This window comes from Pararge aegeria, chromosome 6 (genome assembly GCF_905163445.1).
Source record: "Pararge aegeria chromosome 6, ilParAegt1.1, whole genome shotgun sequence".
In the NCBI taxonomy this organism is placed as follows: domain Eukaryota; kingdom Metazoa; phylum Arthropoda; class Insecta; order Lepidoptera; family Nymphalidae; genus Pararge; species Pararge aegeria.
In genome coordinates this window covers 5,592,845-5,610,916 of record NC_053185.1, presented here as the reverse complement: position 1 = coordinate 5,610,916, position 18,072 = coordinate 5,592,845, and the positions used below count along the sequence as shown (strand labels likewise).

At 35.0% G+C, this 18,072-nt stretch overlaps 2 protein-coding genes across 3 annotated transcripts in view; both read left to right on the top strand.

Moving 5' to 3' along the window:
• The first annotated feature begins 629 nt into the window (after nt 1-629).
• On the top strand, nt 630-2,377 carry LOC120624468 (ribosome maturation protein SBDS). The gene is made up of 2 exons (XM_039891030.1): nt 630-850; nt 1,629-2,377. The coding sequence occupies exons 1-2, from the start codon at nt 720-722 to the stop codon at nt 2,251-2,253; spliced, it is 756 nt and encodes a 251-aa protein (XP_039746964.1). The 5' UTR covers nt 630-719; the 3' UTR covers nt 2,254-2,377.
• A 473-nt stretch (nt 2,378-2,850) lies between these two features.
• The window catches only part of LOC120624763 (protein tramtrack, alpha isoform-like), a 30,543-nt gene continuing 15,321 nt past the window's right edge, over nt 2,851-18,072 (top strand). The window contains exons 1-4 of one of the 2 annotated variants that reach the window (XM_039891479.1): nt 2,851-3,233; nt 10,200-10,385; nt 10,932-11,430; nt 11,881-11,937. In XM_039891479.1, coding sequence (XP_039747413.1) covers nt 3,033-3,233; nt 10,200-10,385; nt 10,932-11,430; nt 11,881-11,937 — 943 coding nt within the window. In that variant the 5' untranslated portion in view covers nt 2,851-3,032. The remainder of the gene's footprint in view (nt 3,234-10,199; nt 10,386-10,931; nt 11,431-11,880; nt 11,938-18,072) is intronic. The other variant, XM_039891480.1, reaches the window with a different exon arrangement.

Sequence of the window (18,072 nt, the reverse complement as noted above, 5' to 3'; positions counted from 1 at the left end):
ATAGATGACGTCACGTTAATAAGACCGTTTACGCGGCAATTTAATAAAATATTTGTTGAGTCTGTTTAATGGAACATTAAACGATGTAAAAAAATTAAAAATACGTCTTATGGTTCTCTTGAAGTTCTTTTGTATTTTAAATTAATATTTGTGTGTGAAATGTATTCCGAGTGCATATTGCTAAATTTACAAAAAGGGAGAACACATTAAAAACTTTGCTAGATGTGTTACAAAATATACAAGCGCTTCATTCTCTATCCCAAATAAAAATCAAGGTACTTCAGATTAGTGAAAATTCAGAAATCATAAACTTGAAAATTGGCCTCGATCGAACCTGGGACCTCACATTTAAAAATCACAGCACTGACCACTGCGCCAAAGAGTGCTCTTTTCTGTACATCTTTCACACACATGTATTAATATAATGTTAGATAATAATTTTCAGATATTAGGGTATCAGATATTAGCGTATGCAGCTAGCTTATAAATAATACATAAGGTTAATTAAATCAATGGCCTAATGCCGACGCTGGAGAACTACGCTACAAAAGTCTGTCCTATTGTTTCTAGTAGGTCTGTGGTAATGTTTAGATATTTCTGACGTTTTAAACGTCAATTGCACAGGTCGCTGGTCGATCGCTTAAAACAATTGGCTTTCTGAGTCGGTTTCTTGGTTCTCACGATTAAATTTTATAATTTTATGTGTATAAATAACTAAGATGTCTAAAATTTTTACTCCAACCAATCAAATTCGCCTTACAAATGTTGCTATTGTGAGGCTAAAGAAGGGTGGTAAAAGATTTGAAATAGCATGTTATAAAAATAAAGTTGTATCATGGAGAAGTAAGATGTAAGTTGCAAAGTGCTTCTCGAGCTAGAATTGTTATACTGCCATTGTTCTTGACGAATTCAGGCTATTTCACAATGTTTAGATTTTAAAGATGTTTTGGAAAAAGGTATAATTCTTTTAAAGGGAAAGGAATTGTAGAACTGTTGATATCCTAGTGGTTAGGACTTCGTTTTAAATTTCGGCGGGCCGAGTTCGTATCCCATCCCGGGTTTCAAGCAATTTAGATATCACTTGCTTGAATTGTGAGGGAACCTACATGCCTTATAGTTCTCCATTTTGTTATCAAAGGTGTATGAAGTTCACCAATCTTCACTGGCCAGCTTGGTGATCTACAGACTTAACTTCTAATTGTGGGAGGAGACCTATGCCCTGTAGAAGGCTGATATTGGGTTGATATGATGTTATATACCCTGCAAGCCCCTCTTACTTTTTGGACTTAATTTCTTATTAATTTAAAACATGCATGCCTGAGAGTTCTTTATAATGTTCTTGCAAATGAAGTCTACCAAACTGCACTTGATAAGGGTCATAAACTATGGCCTAATTTTAAAACAAGGCCTGTGCTCTGTAGTGTTTTGACTATGAATAACTGTAATAAAATAAACCCATGCATCTGCATTGGAGTAGCATGGTAGGCCTATGCTTTCAAACCCTCATTGCCATCAGGCCTGTGACCAGCTACGGTATGTGAATAGGCTGATGATGATCATGTTGCAGTCAGAGGTTATTATTCAGTATACTTTGTGGAAAAATAAATATTCCATTTATTTCATTTCAGAGAGAAAGACATTGATGAAGTACTACAGACTCACACGGTATTTACAAATGTGTCAAAGGGACAGGTAGCTAAAAAGGAAGACTTGGTAAAGATTTTTGGTAAGGAAGACCAGACTGAAATATGTAAAGAGATACTGGAAAAGGGGGAGCTACAAGTATCTGATAAGGAAAGGCACTCACAAATTGATTCTCTCTTCAAAGATATTGCCACAACTGTAGCTGACAAGTGTGTTAACCCCGAAACAAAGAGGCCATACCCTGTATCAATTATAGAAAAAGCTATGAAGGACATTCACTTTTCAGTCAATGTTAACAAAGGTGCAAAACAACAGTCTTTAGATGTAATACCACTGATAAAAAAAGAGATTCCTCTTGAAAGGGCTCAAATGAGAGTCAGGATACTACTGCATGGGAAAGATGCACGCAAAATAAGAGATAAAGCTGTAAAACTTGCAATGAATGTTGAAGAAGAAAATTGGGAAGCCGGAACTGCAAATATAATATGCCTTATTGATCCAGGTAGCTTCAGAACCTTAGATGAGATGATCAAGACTGAGACTAAAGGAAGTGGGCAATTTGAATTATTAAATTTGAAAGAAATGGTTGAAGGTGAACAAGCTCTATAAGTATAAGTTTGTAATGTTTCATATTATATTAATAAGCATTTGTATTTTGTGCACTAAAACTTATTATAACATTGATGTTAGAAATGTGAAGTTTTTTTTCAAATAAAACCATATTAACTTTTTATTGCATTATTTTATATTTTATAGTAACGATTGAGCAAATGTTAATACCACTATAATTAATTTAATTTAAGACAGGTAGTTCTTGAGATGAGCGCGTTCTTAAAAATACCCTTAAAAATAAATCACAGATTAGATACAGTGACCTAAACCACAAAGCCCAGAACGTTGATGAAAGTTAAAAGAATTTACGACTCAGACTAATCATTGTAATAAAGATGTATGTCTGTGGTACACAAAAAAGTAACCGATACTACGTAACGCGATAACGTTACCGGTTTATCACTAAAATAATTGATGACTTTCAAAATATTTTTAAACTTTAATTGAATTATTTTAAATTACAATTATTATCGTTTAGCTGAAAGTCGTTTAGAACAAAAATCCTTCTAATAGTCTTTGAAACAAAAAAAAACCGATACTGAATCGAAACGTGTAACGGAACGTTGAAGTGAATGTACCCATCAGCAAATGAATGACAAATTAAAAAGTTTTATTTTTCTTATATTGGTACGAGATTTTATTGATTGTTTTCTTTCAAGATTTTCGGCCAGACGGCGACTGAAATTGCAAGTTACTGTGATATATTTATTTTCAATAATTAACTATTCTTATCAACCAATTAAATGAGCAGGGATATCGAGTTATGTCTATAAGTAATGGAAGGTACAGAACTGGGTGGCGACCAGCAATTCTGTTTGAGATGGAACAATTTTCAAGCAAATATAACTTCTCAATTCGAAGCACTGCGCGATGATGAGGACTTCGTGGATGTCACCCTGGCCTGCGAGGGACACAGGCTTGAGGCCCACAAAGTGGTTCTTTCGGCTTGTAGTCCTTATTTCAAGGAATTATTTAAAGTAAGTCCATCTTTCACTCCCCACACTGATGTGTCACCATTACAATGACTCTAGTGAAAGTTGTTATGTATAAAACACTTGATCTACTTACAAATGCCATGTCTCGCGATCCGGTTAAGTATTCGTGATTTCATTATTTGTACCTACTTTAGAATTCTGTTTCACAATTTCTAATTAATTCACTTCTATTGGGGCTCCCAATAAAGCATTTCGTTTGGAAAATACATATTATTTGCATTTAAACAATGATTTACGAAAAAAGAAACCTTTCTTTGCATTATCATTAATTTTCCCTTTCTATTCAAATAGTGACCACATTGCTTCAGTAATTCTATCACTCAATCTGTATGGCATATTTTTTATATATGAATAATGAAATCATAGTCTACTTTCACAATAAAACTACACTCATTGGAATCTTCACTTGACATTCTATGAACATATAAAATGAGAGTTAGTTTTAATTCTTAATTGATTTTACTTAAAATTAACATTAAACATACTAGTACATACATACATATAACATTTGTATTTTACAGTTACCATGTTATAAAAAAAATTGTATCTTTTTTTGTACATTTTAAATCTTATAGCTTAGGATGGGTCCCTAAAAAGTAGCTGGTCCTTTTTTTTTTTTTTTTTAGACTCTTAATCTCATAACAACATGAAAAGGGTGCTTTTAGTTGAGCAGCAATATTGGATTGTTAAAGTTGACAGAATAAAAAAAGTTCTATTCTATTCATAGTCTTTAGTGAAATAATTTCTTTATATAATTTTATTATCTTCTGACGTGAACTAGAATACATTTGCACTATAGGTTATTTTAAAAGCTATACACAAAAGCAACATTGTACGTCACTTGTAAATGGGCCAATTAACCACTAAACATTTTATGAAATCACTTTATTGAAAGGTCTTTGCCCTTAACCCAAGCAGTTCACATATTTAAGTATACCTTTCAATGTGTTATGTAAACCAATCCTTATAAATTGTTGTGAGTTATTTAGCAATATGAGTTTTATTTTTGGTATAATTAGTCAATTAAGAAATGATTTGGTTACATTATTAACATTAAAGTACGATTAAACAAAAACAGTTTAATGCTTATAAATTTCATCTTTTATTGATAGCATATTGAATTCAAACATAAAATATGCTTTATTCCAAACAGCAAACAGATTGTGCCTGTAATACAAGTGTTTATTAATTAGTAAATATATTAACATTACTTTAGTAAATTGCTAATTATTTCTGTCATGAATTTGTTAAAAAGAAATGTAGGTATGTAATTTATGAAAAAATATGTAAAGAAATATAAGTTGTTCACTTTACCATACATTATTTATTGTGAGAGATAAAACTACACTTAAAGATAATGTGTAAAAACTTAAACAAACAATTACCTAAGTTTATAAAAATGATAACAACCACATACTTCAGCTGCCTGTGTAGTCGCTGGGAGTTACAAGGTGATTTTTAAATTGAAAGTTACACCATTATCATGATCTGTCAATGACCCCTTACAAAATTGATAAGATTCTGCTGAGATTGTGTTTTAACACCAACAGAAAAGTATCATTGAATTTAAAGTTTTCTGTAATAACTTATTATTTTTTATGGTGGATTCGCACTATAAAATGCCTGGGATATGCCTGAATGACTACCCAATTAAAATATAAGATTAATGCGATAGATTTTTATAAAATAATTAATATTAAAACAAAACAGTCTGTCCAAAAAAAAAAAGAAGCTCTCAGTAATTGTTGCAATGCTGCCAACTGGCCTCCTATTACGTGACTTTTCTGAGTTCTCCGAGTTCTGCTAAGTGGAGAACAACAGTCAGCAACTTGTTGGATAAGTTTCTGAATCAGGCAACTGGTTTTCTTCATGCAAAACCTATGATTAAGTCATCTGTATTTGAAATTTGTATGGTGTTGACAAAATTAGGAGTTGTGTAAAGTGGTCACTGTTTTGCAACTGTCAGAAACATTACTGATTATGGGGTCAGATACTATTTTAAGTAAATGTGCATGCTAATTTGTATGCTTGCTAATTTGTATGCTTGCTTGTTTGTTCTATATTAGGTCAAGAAAAATAATGTACTGTTTTTCTCATTAGACTAGTTTCTTATCACATACATAACATTTCAAAATGGCAATGTTCTTTTATAGACAAAATTAGTTCATTTCATATATTATTGAATTCCAATATGACCTAGATTCAAAATAGTTTGTGTCTCTAATTATTTTACTCTGCTAACAGCGATGATCTATTTTCTGCAGCAATTCTGAATTGATCTTCTTTTTTAATACTTTAGCTGTTAATATTTTTTTGCCATACATAAAAACTGTCATTTTCTTAAAATTCTGTTTAAAAAAGCAATCATAAGTTTGCAGTTAAAACCACATAGTCGGATACAATTTTACCAAGTTTGGTCCACTAGAAGCTGAGATAATCCACAAAGGCTAAATAGGCCCAAGTTGCTAGTAATTTGAATAAAATTATACTTTTCGGCCTTGAGAATTAGTAATTAACCACATGTTTTAATGTTTATGATTCAGACGCTTGGAAGTCATCCTATGAATGACTTTCAAGCATATAACATACAGCTAAAGGTTCATTAAATTTGGTCGACATGTGCCGCACGGCAATCAAATTTATAGCTTAGAAGTTCTACTGAGGTATAAGTTTTGAAACCATTTTGTAACAATTGTAAATTAGTGTAATGAAAGCCAAGTTGTGGTAAACAGCTATCACTAGTAACGTGTAATCTAATGACTAATATTACTAATCCATCATATATCTATCCTATAGGCTTCCTAATTTCTATGTATAGAGCGTCTAATGCATCGCGTTGCAACTTGCAATGTGCGTTTTTCATTATTGAGAGGTGCGATCGCATGGCGGCTAATTTAAGTGTACCTTAATAAATGGATATGGAAAATTTGTGATTCATTTTGTTCTTATAGTTGGAAATGCCCACTACTAATCGTTTACAAATTAATAGTTCTAGAATTATATTCCTTTTTTTGTTATACTCATTTTTTTTGTTAACTTAGTAAAACATTTGCTCCCACATTATATTTTATATTACACGTTATTAATAAATGAACTGTTATACTCAAAAAAAGTTATAGTTACGTGCGTTTTTGTCTTACAAAAAATTCTAATTTCCTTTATTTGCAGTAGGTATAGAGTAGCCCACATATTTATCAAATTCAAAAATTCATGTAGATCTACAGGCACTTATGAAGCGTTCATACATATAACATGTTACCAACAATGTTAGGTGATGGTGATGGTGATAACTGTATTCGTGAACTTAAAACGAACGCTAGGAGGGTTCGAAGCGCGCCCTGGTATAAGAAGAACCCACAACAAACTTAGCAGTTTTTTTTGTACCATCTCACAGTCAAATTAATATTAATACTACACCGTAAAATCGTTTCAACTAAGAGACAAACAAATTACTTCAAAACCGCGTGCTATCTTGTAACCATTCCTAATATGAGTTAGATATGAGGCATTCATTTCAATTTTAGTTTTTTAATTAATGGTATACAGTTGTATAGTATAGACAGTTAGATAGTAATATTAATTATTTATTCACGAGAGTCTAACAATAATATGTTTTAAATTTAACTTACAAATACGCCTACTAACACAAGTCACTTAATATACGCACATTGTTACATAAAATTAATGAATGAATGAATGAATACACTTTTATTGTACACCACAGAGAAAATTTACAGAGATACAAATACAACAGCACAATAAGGTAGAACGTACAATTTGGCGGCCTTATCGCTAAATAGCGATCTCTTCCAGGCAACCAAAGGCATACAAGAAAATGTTATAAGAAATAAGAAGGTGGTACAACAAACAAAATTAAATATTAGGACTTAAAACTAAATTAACATAAAAAAATAAAATAAAAAAAAAAAAACATAAAACATAGTATATACTAAACATAACATATTAAAGATATGTACAAAAATATAAAATATATTCCATACATATATACAAACATATAAACATACAAATACGCTACTATAAATACTTAATTAAAAAAAAAAAATTAATAAAATAAAAGAACCCTCAAAAATATGTAGAAAACGAAATAAACAAAAAAGAATACAGTGATCATTCCCATCAATGCCCAATTCCAATAAAATTAGTGTATGATGTACACATTTGTTTTTTAGCTCTGCATAGTTTGTGGATTATTTATGGTATTTCGATACCTGTTCTGTTCAGTTTGGCTTTCGCTCTCATAAGTCATTCTAAGTTTGATTTGAATTGATTTTAATAAATCAAGGAGGCTGGTCTATGAATGACGTTCAGAGAAGTTACCTGAATCTTAGTTAAAATTTTGGCCACTGACCAACAAAGGTCTAATAGTACTTACTGACAATTTTTAAACTAAACCATATCTTACAATTTCAATCTTACCCCGGGCTATTGAATTAGGCCCCAATTTCAATGTTTCCCCGGGGGCCGATAAAACAAACGTAAAAAGACGAACAGAGAAAATAATTATATTGTGTTTATTGGCACACTAATCGCGATCTAGGTACATCGTAACTTCGTGTTTAAATAGAACCAATGTTAAAGTTTGGAAATGAAAAAAAATATCGAAACAGTTTCTGATTTGTCGAAAGTTATATCGCCGAAATAAACTCCGTGGAATTCTTAAAAACCTCAAAATATTGTGATGCCTTGGTATTTCTCCATACCTTAATAATAATCTTTTGAAATATTTAAAAAAATAAAATTCTAATTGAAATACTCGAAATATGAAATAATCATAAGACGATCTACGCTCGGCGGTTTTAAGCCGAGTTTACTATAATATTACGTAATCTGATGTTCTATGCCTTATTCCCAAATTTATAAAATAAAAAAAAAAAAAGCGAACTGGTATTTTATGATATTTGCGCTTTTAAACATACAAACATACTCTTAAGCGTTACAATAATAATATAGATGGATGCCGTGATTCCGAATTGGGAAATCGTGCAATATTATGAAAATCATTCTGTTCGCTGAATAATTAATAACCATAAATGATAAAGAACATTAAAAGTTTATCGTCAATTAGACGCGTAGAAGAAATCTATAGAAAATGTGTGGTAACTCGTTAAGTGGCAGCAATTAACCTAATTATATATAGTAACCATTTTACTTGATGATATTCCTTTAGTTTTTTTTTTATTACTTAGTAATCCAAGAATCTGTATGATAGATAGTTTTAGATTGATTGCGACACTATTGCACTTGGTCGTTTACCCGCGTTCCGATGGCTATGGAATTCAGAACAACAAAGTGAATATACGGTTTCAAATACGCTCGTATCAATCGCTCGCAAGTTTATTATTTTCGCTTCGAGTGGCATTGTTACAGTGTTAATAAATTTTCGGGTGCCCGGATTCGGGTTTAACTACACTGACGCAGTGGTGAGCGCTGTTTTAAGTGTGAGGTCCCGGGTTCGATTCCCGGCAATAACAATTTGGGAATTTATATTTCTTGCTTTTCTTTGGTCTGGTTTGTTAGTAAAGGCTCTCTCCGGGGCTAGTTACCACCCTACTGACAATGAAGTGCCGCCAGGAGATTTAATTTTCCAGTAGTACGCTTAGGAACTATTTAGGGGTATGGGTTCAATGTAACTGCCATAGCGATACCACTTAGCCCGTTACCATCTTTGACTGCAATATCACTTACTATTTGAGATTGCAATATAGGGCAAACTCGTAGAATAAAAAAAAATAAAAAGTCACAAGAAATGCAGTAGGTACATTGATCGGGCACCCGAGTTCGGGTCAAGTCATTTGGATGGTTAAATTCACGCTAACGACATCGAATTGTTGCTCATTATTGCACTAGGGTGACAATTATTAACTTTATGAAAATAAGCCTTTTATATAATTGGCTTTTTTTCTGTAGCAGAAGTTACAGAAAAGAAGCCAATGTGCTAACAGCCTTAATGTCTAGTATTAATAGCTGATAATTTAATTTAATCATGATAAATCTATATATATATATAAAAGAAAGTTGTGTTAGTTACACCATTTATAACTCAAGAACGGCTGGACAAATTTTTATGATATTTGATTTTTTGGATTCCTCTTAGACCGGCGGCATAGGGTAATAAGTATTAAAATATAACATTCATAAAAAAAAAAAGATCTGCGGTACGAAGTTCGCCGGGACAGCTAGTAACACATATAATAAATATCATAAACCTCTGACCTTATATTCACAATATAACATGTACCTACTTATAGATGAAATCTTAAGGTATTTGACTAAACTGCAAGTCTTGAGATGTCTTGCTTTTATTAAAATTCAATGATTTTCAAAACTTTAATATGATTGTATTGATTACTTAAAGCTCAGAAAACATTTTACTTTATTAATTTGCAATTTTGTATTTATAAAAAGTATATTAAGGATTATAAGACATTTCGAGATTGAATACCTTCAAGCAAATATCTAAAGATTTTAAGCCATGGAAAAGTGTACTAGAATATGCCGGAAAGCGTAATAACCCTTGGTCGAAAGGAGACCTGAAGATTTGAAGTATATGTTAGCATAGAAATATTTGATAATAATCGTTTCATCATGGTCTTCATCACCGACCCATTTTCGACTCTCTGCAAGGCACGTCTCTTCTCTCAGTAACAAGAGTGTATACTTTGCCATAGTCCACCACGCTGGCCAAGTGAAGCTATGAGAACGCTATGGAGGACTCTAAGGCATGCAGTTCTTCTCACGATGTTTTCCTTCACTGTTTAATCAAGTGAATTTCTTAAATAGAAAACACATAACACCGAAGAGTTAGTGGTGCGTGACGGGTATCGGACTCGGATCACCACGAAAGGGAGGCCAAAGCTCTAACCACTAGGCTATCGCCGGTTTTGTTCTGTAGTCGTTTACTAAATTCTATCTTGCTCGTCCTTCCAGAACAATCCATGTCCGCACCCAATAATTTTCATGCGCGATTGCGAAGTGTCGCATGTGCGCGCGCTTCTGCAGTTTATGTACGTGGGCCAGGTGAACATAGCGCAGGCGCAGCTCAGCGCATTCCTACGCACCGCGGATGCGCTACAAATACGCGGTCTCACTGATTGTTCACAACACAACGACAAAGTATGTTATCATCTTTATTATTGTAGCCTTAGTACAAGATTTGCTCTCTCGCAATCGAGGAGTCGTTTACGAGTATTAAACTCTGTATCGTCAAAGTAAACACAATGTACACCTAATGCCCCTCTTTTTAGAGTCTATTTAGCTTTAGTAGTGGAAGAGCTTTTTGTGACAGAACTTGTCCGGGGAAGAAGAAGAAAAATGCAATGCTGTGTTTCGGCCTGAAGGGCTTGATTGTAGTTTTCCACTTACTATCAGGTGGTCCATCTTCTTGATCCGTCAATTATTACTATAAAAAAAAAATCGCAAATCCTGAACTTAATTATTTTTTACAAAAAAAAATCCGAGCTAAATTTGTAGGCTAAATTTGAGCTTGAGCACAACGCAAGTAAGATAACATACTAAGAATATTCTCCTCGGATGTTTACGTATTTCCGTCCTCGAAAACGACTCCTCGATTGCGAGCGTGAAAATCTCGTACTATGGCTACTATACTGTTTTTTTTTTTGCGTGTAATGGATGAGTAATCTTGATATTATTGGTTTGCAGAAAGTGAATCGAAAGTCTCCACCTTCCCAACTCCGTAATTTGCTCAGCGCCAAGCCGTCACATTCTACCTCCTCATCCAAAGCCGCAAGCCAAAATGTGGAATCGACATCTGCCGATGACCTCGAGAAGAGTGCGAGTCGCCGTTCTGAGAGAAATTCTCCCGATGTTGCCCAAAACAATCTCAGCGAAGAAGCTTCCTTTCAAACTTCTAGTCAAATGAGGCCTAATAATGACTATAACCAAACTTGTAACTACCCAACTCTGAGGGTGAAAACTGATCTCGAAGCAACTGAAATTAATAATGATGAAAATGAAATCCTCATGGACCCGGGGGACTCCGAGGGCGCGGAGAAGTGCCAAGACTTCAGCGCGACGGACCTGCTCGAACCGAAGATGGAAGTCATGGAGCAAGAGGCTAGCGACGAGGAGCGCTCGAGCTTTCCGCCGATATACTACAACGAAAACAACGCGCTAGCGAATCCGTTTGCTACTATACAAGGTATGTGCAATGGGATATTGAGATGCTGACTACGAAAACAACATATATTCTATTAGTATCTCATATCTATTAATTTAAAGTTTAATCTATTGTGAAGATATCACAGATAAAAAAAAGACAAAAAGATTGTTGATGACTATTATTGAACTATTATTAATATAACTTTATTAAAAATTTTACATTTCAATCTCTTAATTGTTTTCTTCTTGAATTATTATAATTTTGACATAAAGTAAATTGACATATTTTGTTTATGTTAATTTTATTAAAAAAATTCAAAAAAAGAGTTGGAAAAATTTTATAACGGCCAGATGGCGTTTTAAATCGCGCTCCAGTTTGCAACGTTCTGAAATCTTATATCTGTGACATTTATATACGGAATTAGTTTTGTATTTTTTTTTTATTTTGAGTTGTTTTTTGGTCGGCGTTAAGCTTCGTTTGTCTCCACAGGTAATATCGATCTCATGGCCGGGATGAACACGGAGCTGCGGGACGAGAATGCGGAAGGTAAATATGTTTTTGCTTTTCACCGTCACTTCATTCACACGCACATGTCGAGTCGGACAGCCGCGCCCCCGGCGAACCTCTTTTCGTAAAGTTTTGGATCGTACCGGCTAGATAAAGAAAGAGAAAGATAAGATAAAGAATACGTGAAGAGAGCGCGCGTGGTCTCGTTGAACTTGAGTCAGGTGCTAGGCGCGCGGGTGTCGGGCCGACGCGCCACCGCTCGCCGCCCCCTGCCCGCCACTACTCCGCAGTCTGCTGCGATCTGCCCTCGGTACTCACACGAACTTCTTCCGATACTCATACGACTTTTTTTTCTAGAAAACATTCCACATGTAACCATAGTTATCCGCAAAAAAACATGTTGTCAAATACTATCAAGTTTAACCTTATTTATCCACATAAACATTTGTAAATCATCTCAGAAATATGTAGATCCATCTCCATCATTTTCTTTGTTTTCTAAAGCAGTAAGTTTTAAAATGATATGACATCCATCTTTCATCATACAAACGTAGTCACGTTTGATGCAATACTCACTAAATTAAAAAGCTAATTTTTGAGGGGATCGGGAATATAATTAAGAAATCAACCACTAAGTGTGAATCTCACAGCGTTTTATGCTGAAACTTTTACAATTGTAATTAAAAATAGCTAAGAAACGATTATGTGATACCATAGTATGAATGAATCCATTTGTAACTGTTGAATTGTCGAATGAAAAATAATGTTTATGTTTTCAATAAACATGATTCAATTGTGTATCTCAATATTTTATAACTAACTTGCATCGCTATGCCTGCACTTAAGTCTGTTTGGGTTACATAAATGTAAAAAGAGTTTATTGAAATGGTTTAGCGTATTACAATGCGAGTAATGTAAATTAAAAAAAAAAATCATCCATTCATCAGTCATGAGTTCGGTGGAAGGCACGTTGTTTCGCGCGACTGCGGGGCGGCTAGTGGGGGGCGGTGGCGGGGGCGCAGTGCGAACGTGGTGTTGTTGGCAGCGGGCGGCTTGGGCGGAATGGGCGGCTTGGGCGGCGCGGGCGGCGGAGCGGGCGTGCGGTGCGCGCAGTGCGGCCGCCGCTACTCCAACGCGTCCAACCTGCGCCAGCACGTGCGGCTCATCCACGAGGCGCAGCCCGTGGTGTGCGCCACGTGCGGCCGATGCTTCAAGACGCCGCTCTACCTGCGCCGGCACACCCTCGCGCAACACCCCGTGCGCCTCAAGCCGCCGCCGCCGCTGCCCGCGCTGCGGCCCGCACACCACTAGCGACGCGTGCGCCCGCGCGCTCTCGCCGCGCCTCCGAGACGCCTCGCCCACTCGCGCGCAGCTCGAGCGACACCTGCTGAATACGAACGATGCTTGAGGATTTATTGCATACCCAACGTCGTATTACCGAACGAGCTGCAGACGAGCAAACAATGGCGTCCGCGACCCGATGCATTCAATTACGAAAACGAGCGACACCTGATAGCGAACGTTCCTTGTGCCTTGAGAATTCATTGCGTATTCAACGTCGTATTACCGAATGAGCTGCAGACGTTTCGAAGTAGAAAATGGCGTCCCAATGCATTCGACTACAAAAAATACACCTGTTATTGCATATTCTTTACAGGCTATCGTATTACGATTACGAAAATTCGTGGTGAATTTTTGTTTTAATTTGCGGTTCGCCTTAGTGCGTGTGCATCTAGAACTAGTACTGCACTTGTACGTGAATGCTTGAGGTTAATATGATGTCGCAAGTCGAAAACAAGCATAGAGTATGCGCGACGTTTGAAAAGCCGAAGACGCTTGGGTGGCGTTGTAATGTCCTGGCGAGAAGCGCCGAGGTCAACTATTCAACCTATTTTACACACCTATTGGCGAGCGACTTGGATTTAGCCGGCCATTGTAATATTGTATCTCTTCGTTGGGTAACATCGTGATATGTGGCTTAACGTTATAAAGAAGACTGTCAGTAGATATATCTAGTCTGTGATCGGAGTGTCGCCGGGGGCCTATCTGCCGTCACACCTCTCCGCTTATTGCGTGCCTTTCAATATTATACCGAGTGCCAGAACGAGTCGCTTCAACGAGACCCCATTGACATTTTTTTGGTAGCTCCAACACCGTTAACTGTAATCGCGTAGTTGTAAATTTTGCGGTTTCTTTATGTGAAGGAAATAATAAAGCTGTGTCACAATGGAGGACTGGCTCGCTGTAATAGCGCTGAGTCACCGCGATGACGTTTGCAGATTAACGAGACGTGGGCTCTCGTTGAAGGGAACGCTTCAGTAGGTACCTTCCTTTCTGACAATAGACTGATTGTTGTTAAAGCATTTGTTGCGACCGGTGCTGATTTATCATAGGTTATTTACAGGTTACATATTATACATACATTACATTATACACGTTATCCGCAATGCTCGGCCCGTTCCAGCGCCCTCTTAGCGATTATTCAATATTTTCTTAATAGAGTATAATATTTTGTACTGCAAACGCGTTGGAATCGGTCGAACGTGTCCGTTTTTTGTGTCGAATACGCGAGTTACATAAAACCGCGATCAACAACAACAATAGTGATATTTTTATACACAATAGTTTTTATCTTTACACAGATGTTATATTGTTGAGTGATTGGACGGCTCCCGGTCAATAGTTTGTACAAAGCGTCACATGTTATGGTTAATATTTGATATCTTCAGATTTTCGTATCCAGTAAATACCTTTATATATAATAATAGTTGTTAATGCTGTTATGATTTGATTGAAACCTCGCCACGGTTCCAAAACAGTATCACGGCACCGAAAGGCAAACTAGCAGATAAGTAAAGGTGTACTTTTCTTGTTAACTTTAGTTGTCTACGTTTTTAATCATATTAATTCGGTTCTGTCGACTGATTTGTATTTTATATGTATTTTTTTAAAGATTGCCATTAAAACGCATCTAGTCATTAAAAGAATCTGCATTTAGGAAGGAGATTAAGAATGGGGAAGGTATGATTAGGGTTGTGAATTACAATATTAGTTTATCGTTTGTAAAAAAAAATATAATTAGAAAGTGTCTGAATAATGCTAGATCTCATGTCATTTATTTTATATTCTCTTGATCTCTCTAAATTTTATATCTGCATTTATTTAAATTATAAAGTATAAGTATTGCAGGAGGTAAAAAAAAAAACAAAAAAAAAAATTACGCCTATGTAATCAACATATTAGACATGTATTTTGGAGAGCACTTCGAAATTTTACTTAAAATTAAATCCATCACTAAGTTAGGTGCAGTTCTTACTATAATCTTGCAAATCCAGTAAAATTTAGGAAAAAAAAATGAATCTCATATTCTTACTTGTTCAAAATTAATAGGACGGTTATTTTAGAATTTTATCTGCACCCTCAGTATGAGATTTGAACGTTTGACAGCGTAATAAAATCGAAAAATAACGCCGTAGAAAAATCAACCTATTAGGTACATTTTGCCTTGTTTTAAGGTTGCATTCTGTACTACTTATTTTTATTTAACAAACTTTCCCCCTAAAGCGTTTGCTATAGCAAACGCTTTAGGGGGAAAGTTTGTTTTTTTGGGGAAAGCGTGGACGAAGTTAAACTTTAAAGCAACGGTTGAGGTTCATTTTACTTTTACCATTGCAAGCGCCCAAATCTTATATGAAGGGTATTGTATGACGATAGCAATGTTAATAAAAATATAACAACAAAATAATATAGTATTGAAACATTTATAGTAATTTACATTTGAAAAAATCGGTTTCTAAAATCGATTTTTTGGGGTTTTTAACAAAGTGAACATTGCGTACACACTAGGTATAAGCTTTGCATACGTTCCGCCCTTTGCCCAATTTGTCTCACCCTTATAAAATCAAAGTTGTTTTTGAGAGAATATTGTTCACTGGGCGGTGCCAGAGAAATAATATTTGGATCACAATTAGTATTTTTTTAATAAAATTCAGTGCCATTTATATACTATGGAGTAAAGTGAAGGTAGTATGGCTTGCTTGTAGCAGCCGTATGTTCAATGATTGAGTTGAATAAGCAACGGTTAGCTGTCATTGCATAGTTGACCGAATTTAAGAGACACTTTTGTCATGTGCTTTGTTATATAAATAAAATCACAAAGGTACTTTCATACGTAGCAAAGCACCGAAATTGTGGTTATCGAAATGCCGATTTTGTTAAAAAAAAAATATATTTATTGCATTGACACGTATATAAAATACACTTTTGACTTGTATACGAGACGTACTATTCTTGCATAAAAGATACTTTCGACCTGCATACGACAAGTACTCAACCTGCATAAACGACACTTGCTTCCTGTATTGAAGATGTACTCAACTTGCATAACGACACTTGCTTACTGTACACGACACCTACGGAACTTGCATAAACGACACTTGCTTCCTGTATTCGAGACGAACTAAACTTCGATAACCTACAATTGTTTAATGTATTAGAGACGTACTAAACTTGCACAAACTACTATTGGTTCCTGTATTCGAGACGTACTGAACATGCATAAAAGACACTTTCGACCTGCATAAAAGACGTACTCAACTTGCATAAACGACACTTGCTTCCTGTATTCGAGACATACTAAACTTGCATAAAAGACACTTTCGACCTGTATACGAGAGGTACTAAACTTCATAAACTACGATTGGTTCCTGTATTCAAGACTTACTAAACTTGCATAAAAGCCACTTCGACCTGTACACGACACGTACTCAACTTGCATAAACGACACTTGCTTCCTGTTTTCGTGACGTACCTACTAAACATGCATAAACTGCTATTGGTTCCTATATTCGAGACGTACTAAACTTGCAAAAAATACACTTTTGACCTGCTTACAAGACGTACTTAACTTGCATAAAAGACATTTTCGACCTGCGTACGAGACGTACTTAACTTGCATTAACGACACTTGCTTCCTGTATTCGAGACGTACTGAACTTACATAAAAGACACTTTCGACCAGTATACGAGAGGTACTAAACTTGCATAAACTACTAAAAAAATCAATTTTAAACTTCAACAAATAAAATCAATTGCGATAATCACAAGTTCTGTGCTTAGGCTACTGTACTAATCATCCAGTGCAATTGATAAGGACAAGTATAAAATATTTGTTTATAAACGTTTTACATTTGTTTTTATCTTCAAATAATTTTATCAAACTATAGTGCTAAATCGGTTTTACACAAATCTTATGAAACTAAACCAAATTCTATAAATCAAAGTAACCAGACTCAAAATTACAGTAGAAGTGCTAGGTGCAAATTAGGTTGTATTTCACAAATGATTTAGGTTTATTTCTATTTAGTCCTTTAGAGTATTCTTACTTCAGAAGAAAACAGACCAATTTGAATTTATAAGACCGATTTTACTTCAGATAGCATTTTTTTATCTAGTAAAAGTAGAAGTAATCCTCGAAAAGTCCAGAAAATGGACTCACAAATCTAAACTGTTTGTTTGTTCGTTTGTTGTTTGTTACCTATGTTCGGCTCAACCGTTGAAGCGATCTTGATCATCATCCGGGAGGGTGGATATAGGATATTTATCCCGGAAAATCAGCTGGTAAAATTTATCCGCGGGATTTAAAAAAATAGCATTTGTTATCTATGCGTGGCTTGACAGCCTAAATTATCTTGGTGTGCATAGAAATAGTAAGAATCCTAGAGACGGCCATAAGGTACGTAAATTCTGTCCCGGGAAAATAAAAGGATACCTGCGGGAATTTTAGAAACCCAAAATAAACGCGGACTATGTAGCGGGCAACAGCTACATATTAAATTTTGAATTTTTTTAGTCTTAGAATTTATTGTGTTAAAATTATCAGAAGTTACCATAAAAGCTGTTGATTTGGTTTAGCATTTATTTTTTGAGTAAGATTTTTGTTTAACCGAATTAGCAAAAATGTCGCAATATTTTAGTCAATTGAATTGCTAATTGCAATTCTTGTTATAACACTTACTAATGGTCCATGCAATAAAGCAATTTTAGATACAATCATGAAAGTATAGTCACGTTCATCTGTGCAATAGCTTTGTGCAGTATATTATTTGAAAAAAAAAAAAGTAACTTAAATGTATGTACATACAATTAACGTAATTTTTTACTAAATACGAGGAA

What these genes read in the sequence shown, in the direction of transcription:
- LOC120624468 (XM_039891030.1), top strand. Translation starts at nt 720, where the DNA reads ATGTCTAAAATTTTTACTCCAACCAATCAAATTCGCCTTACAAATGTT. An exon ending in GTATCATGGAGAAGTAAGAT is followed by an intron (nt 851 to 1,628) that starts GTAAGTTGCAAA and finishes ATTTCATTTCAG; the next exon opens with AGAGAAAGACATTGATGAAG.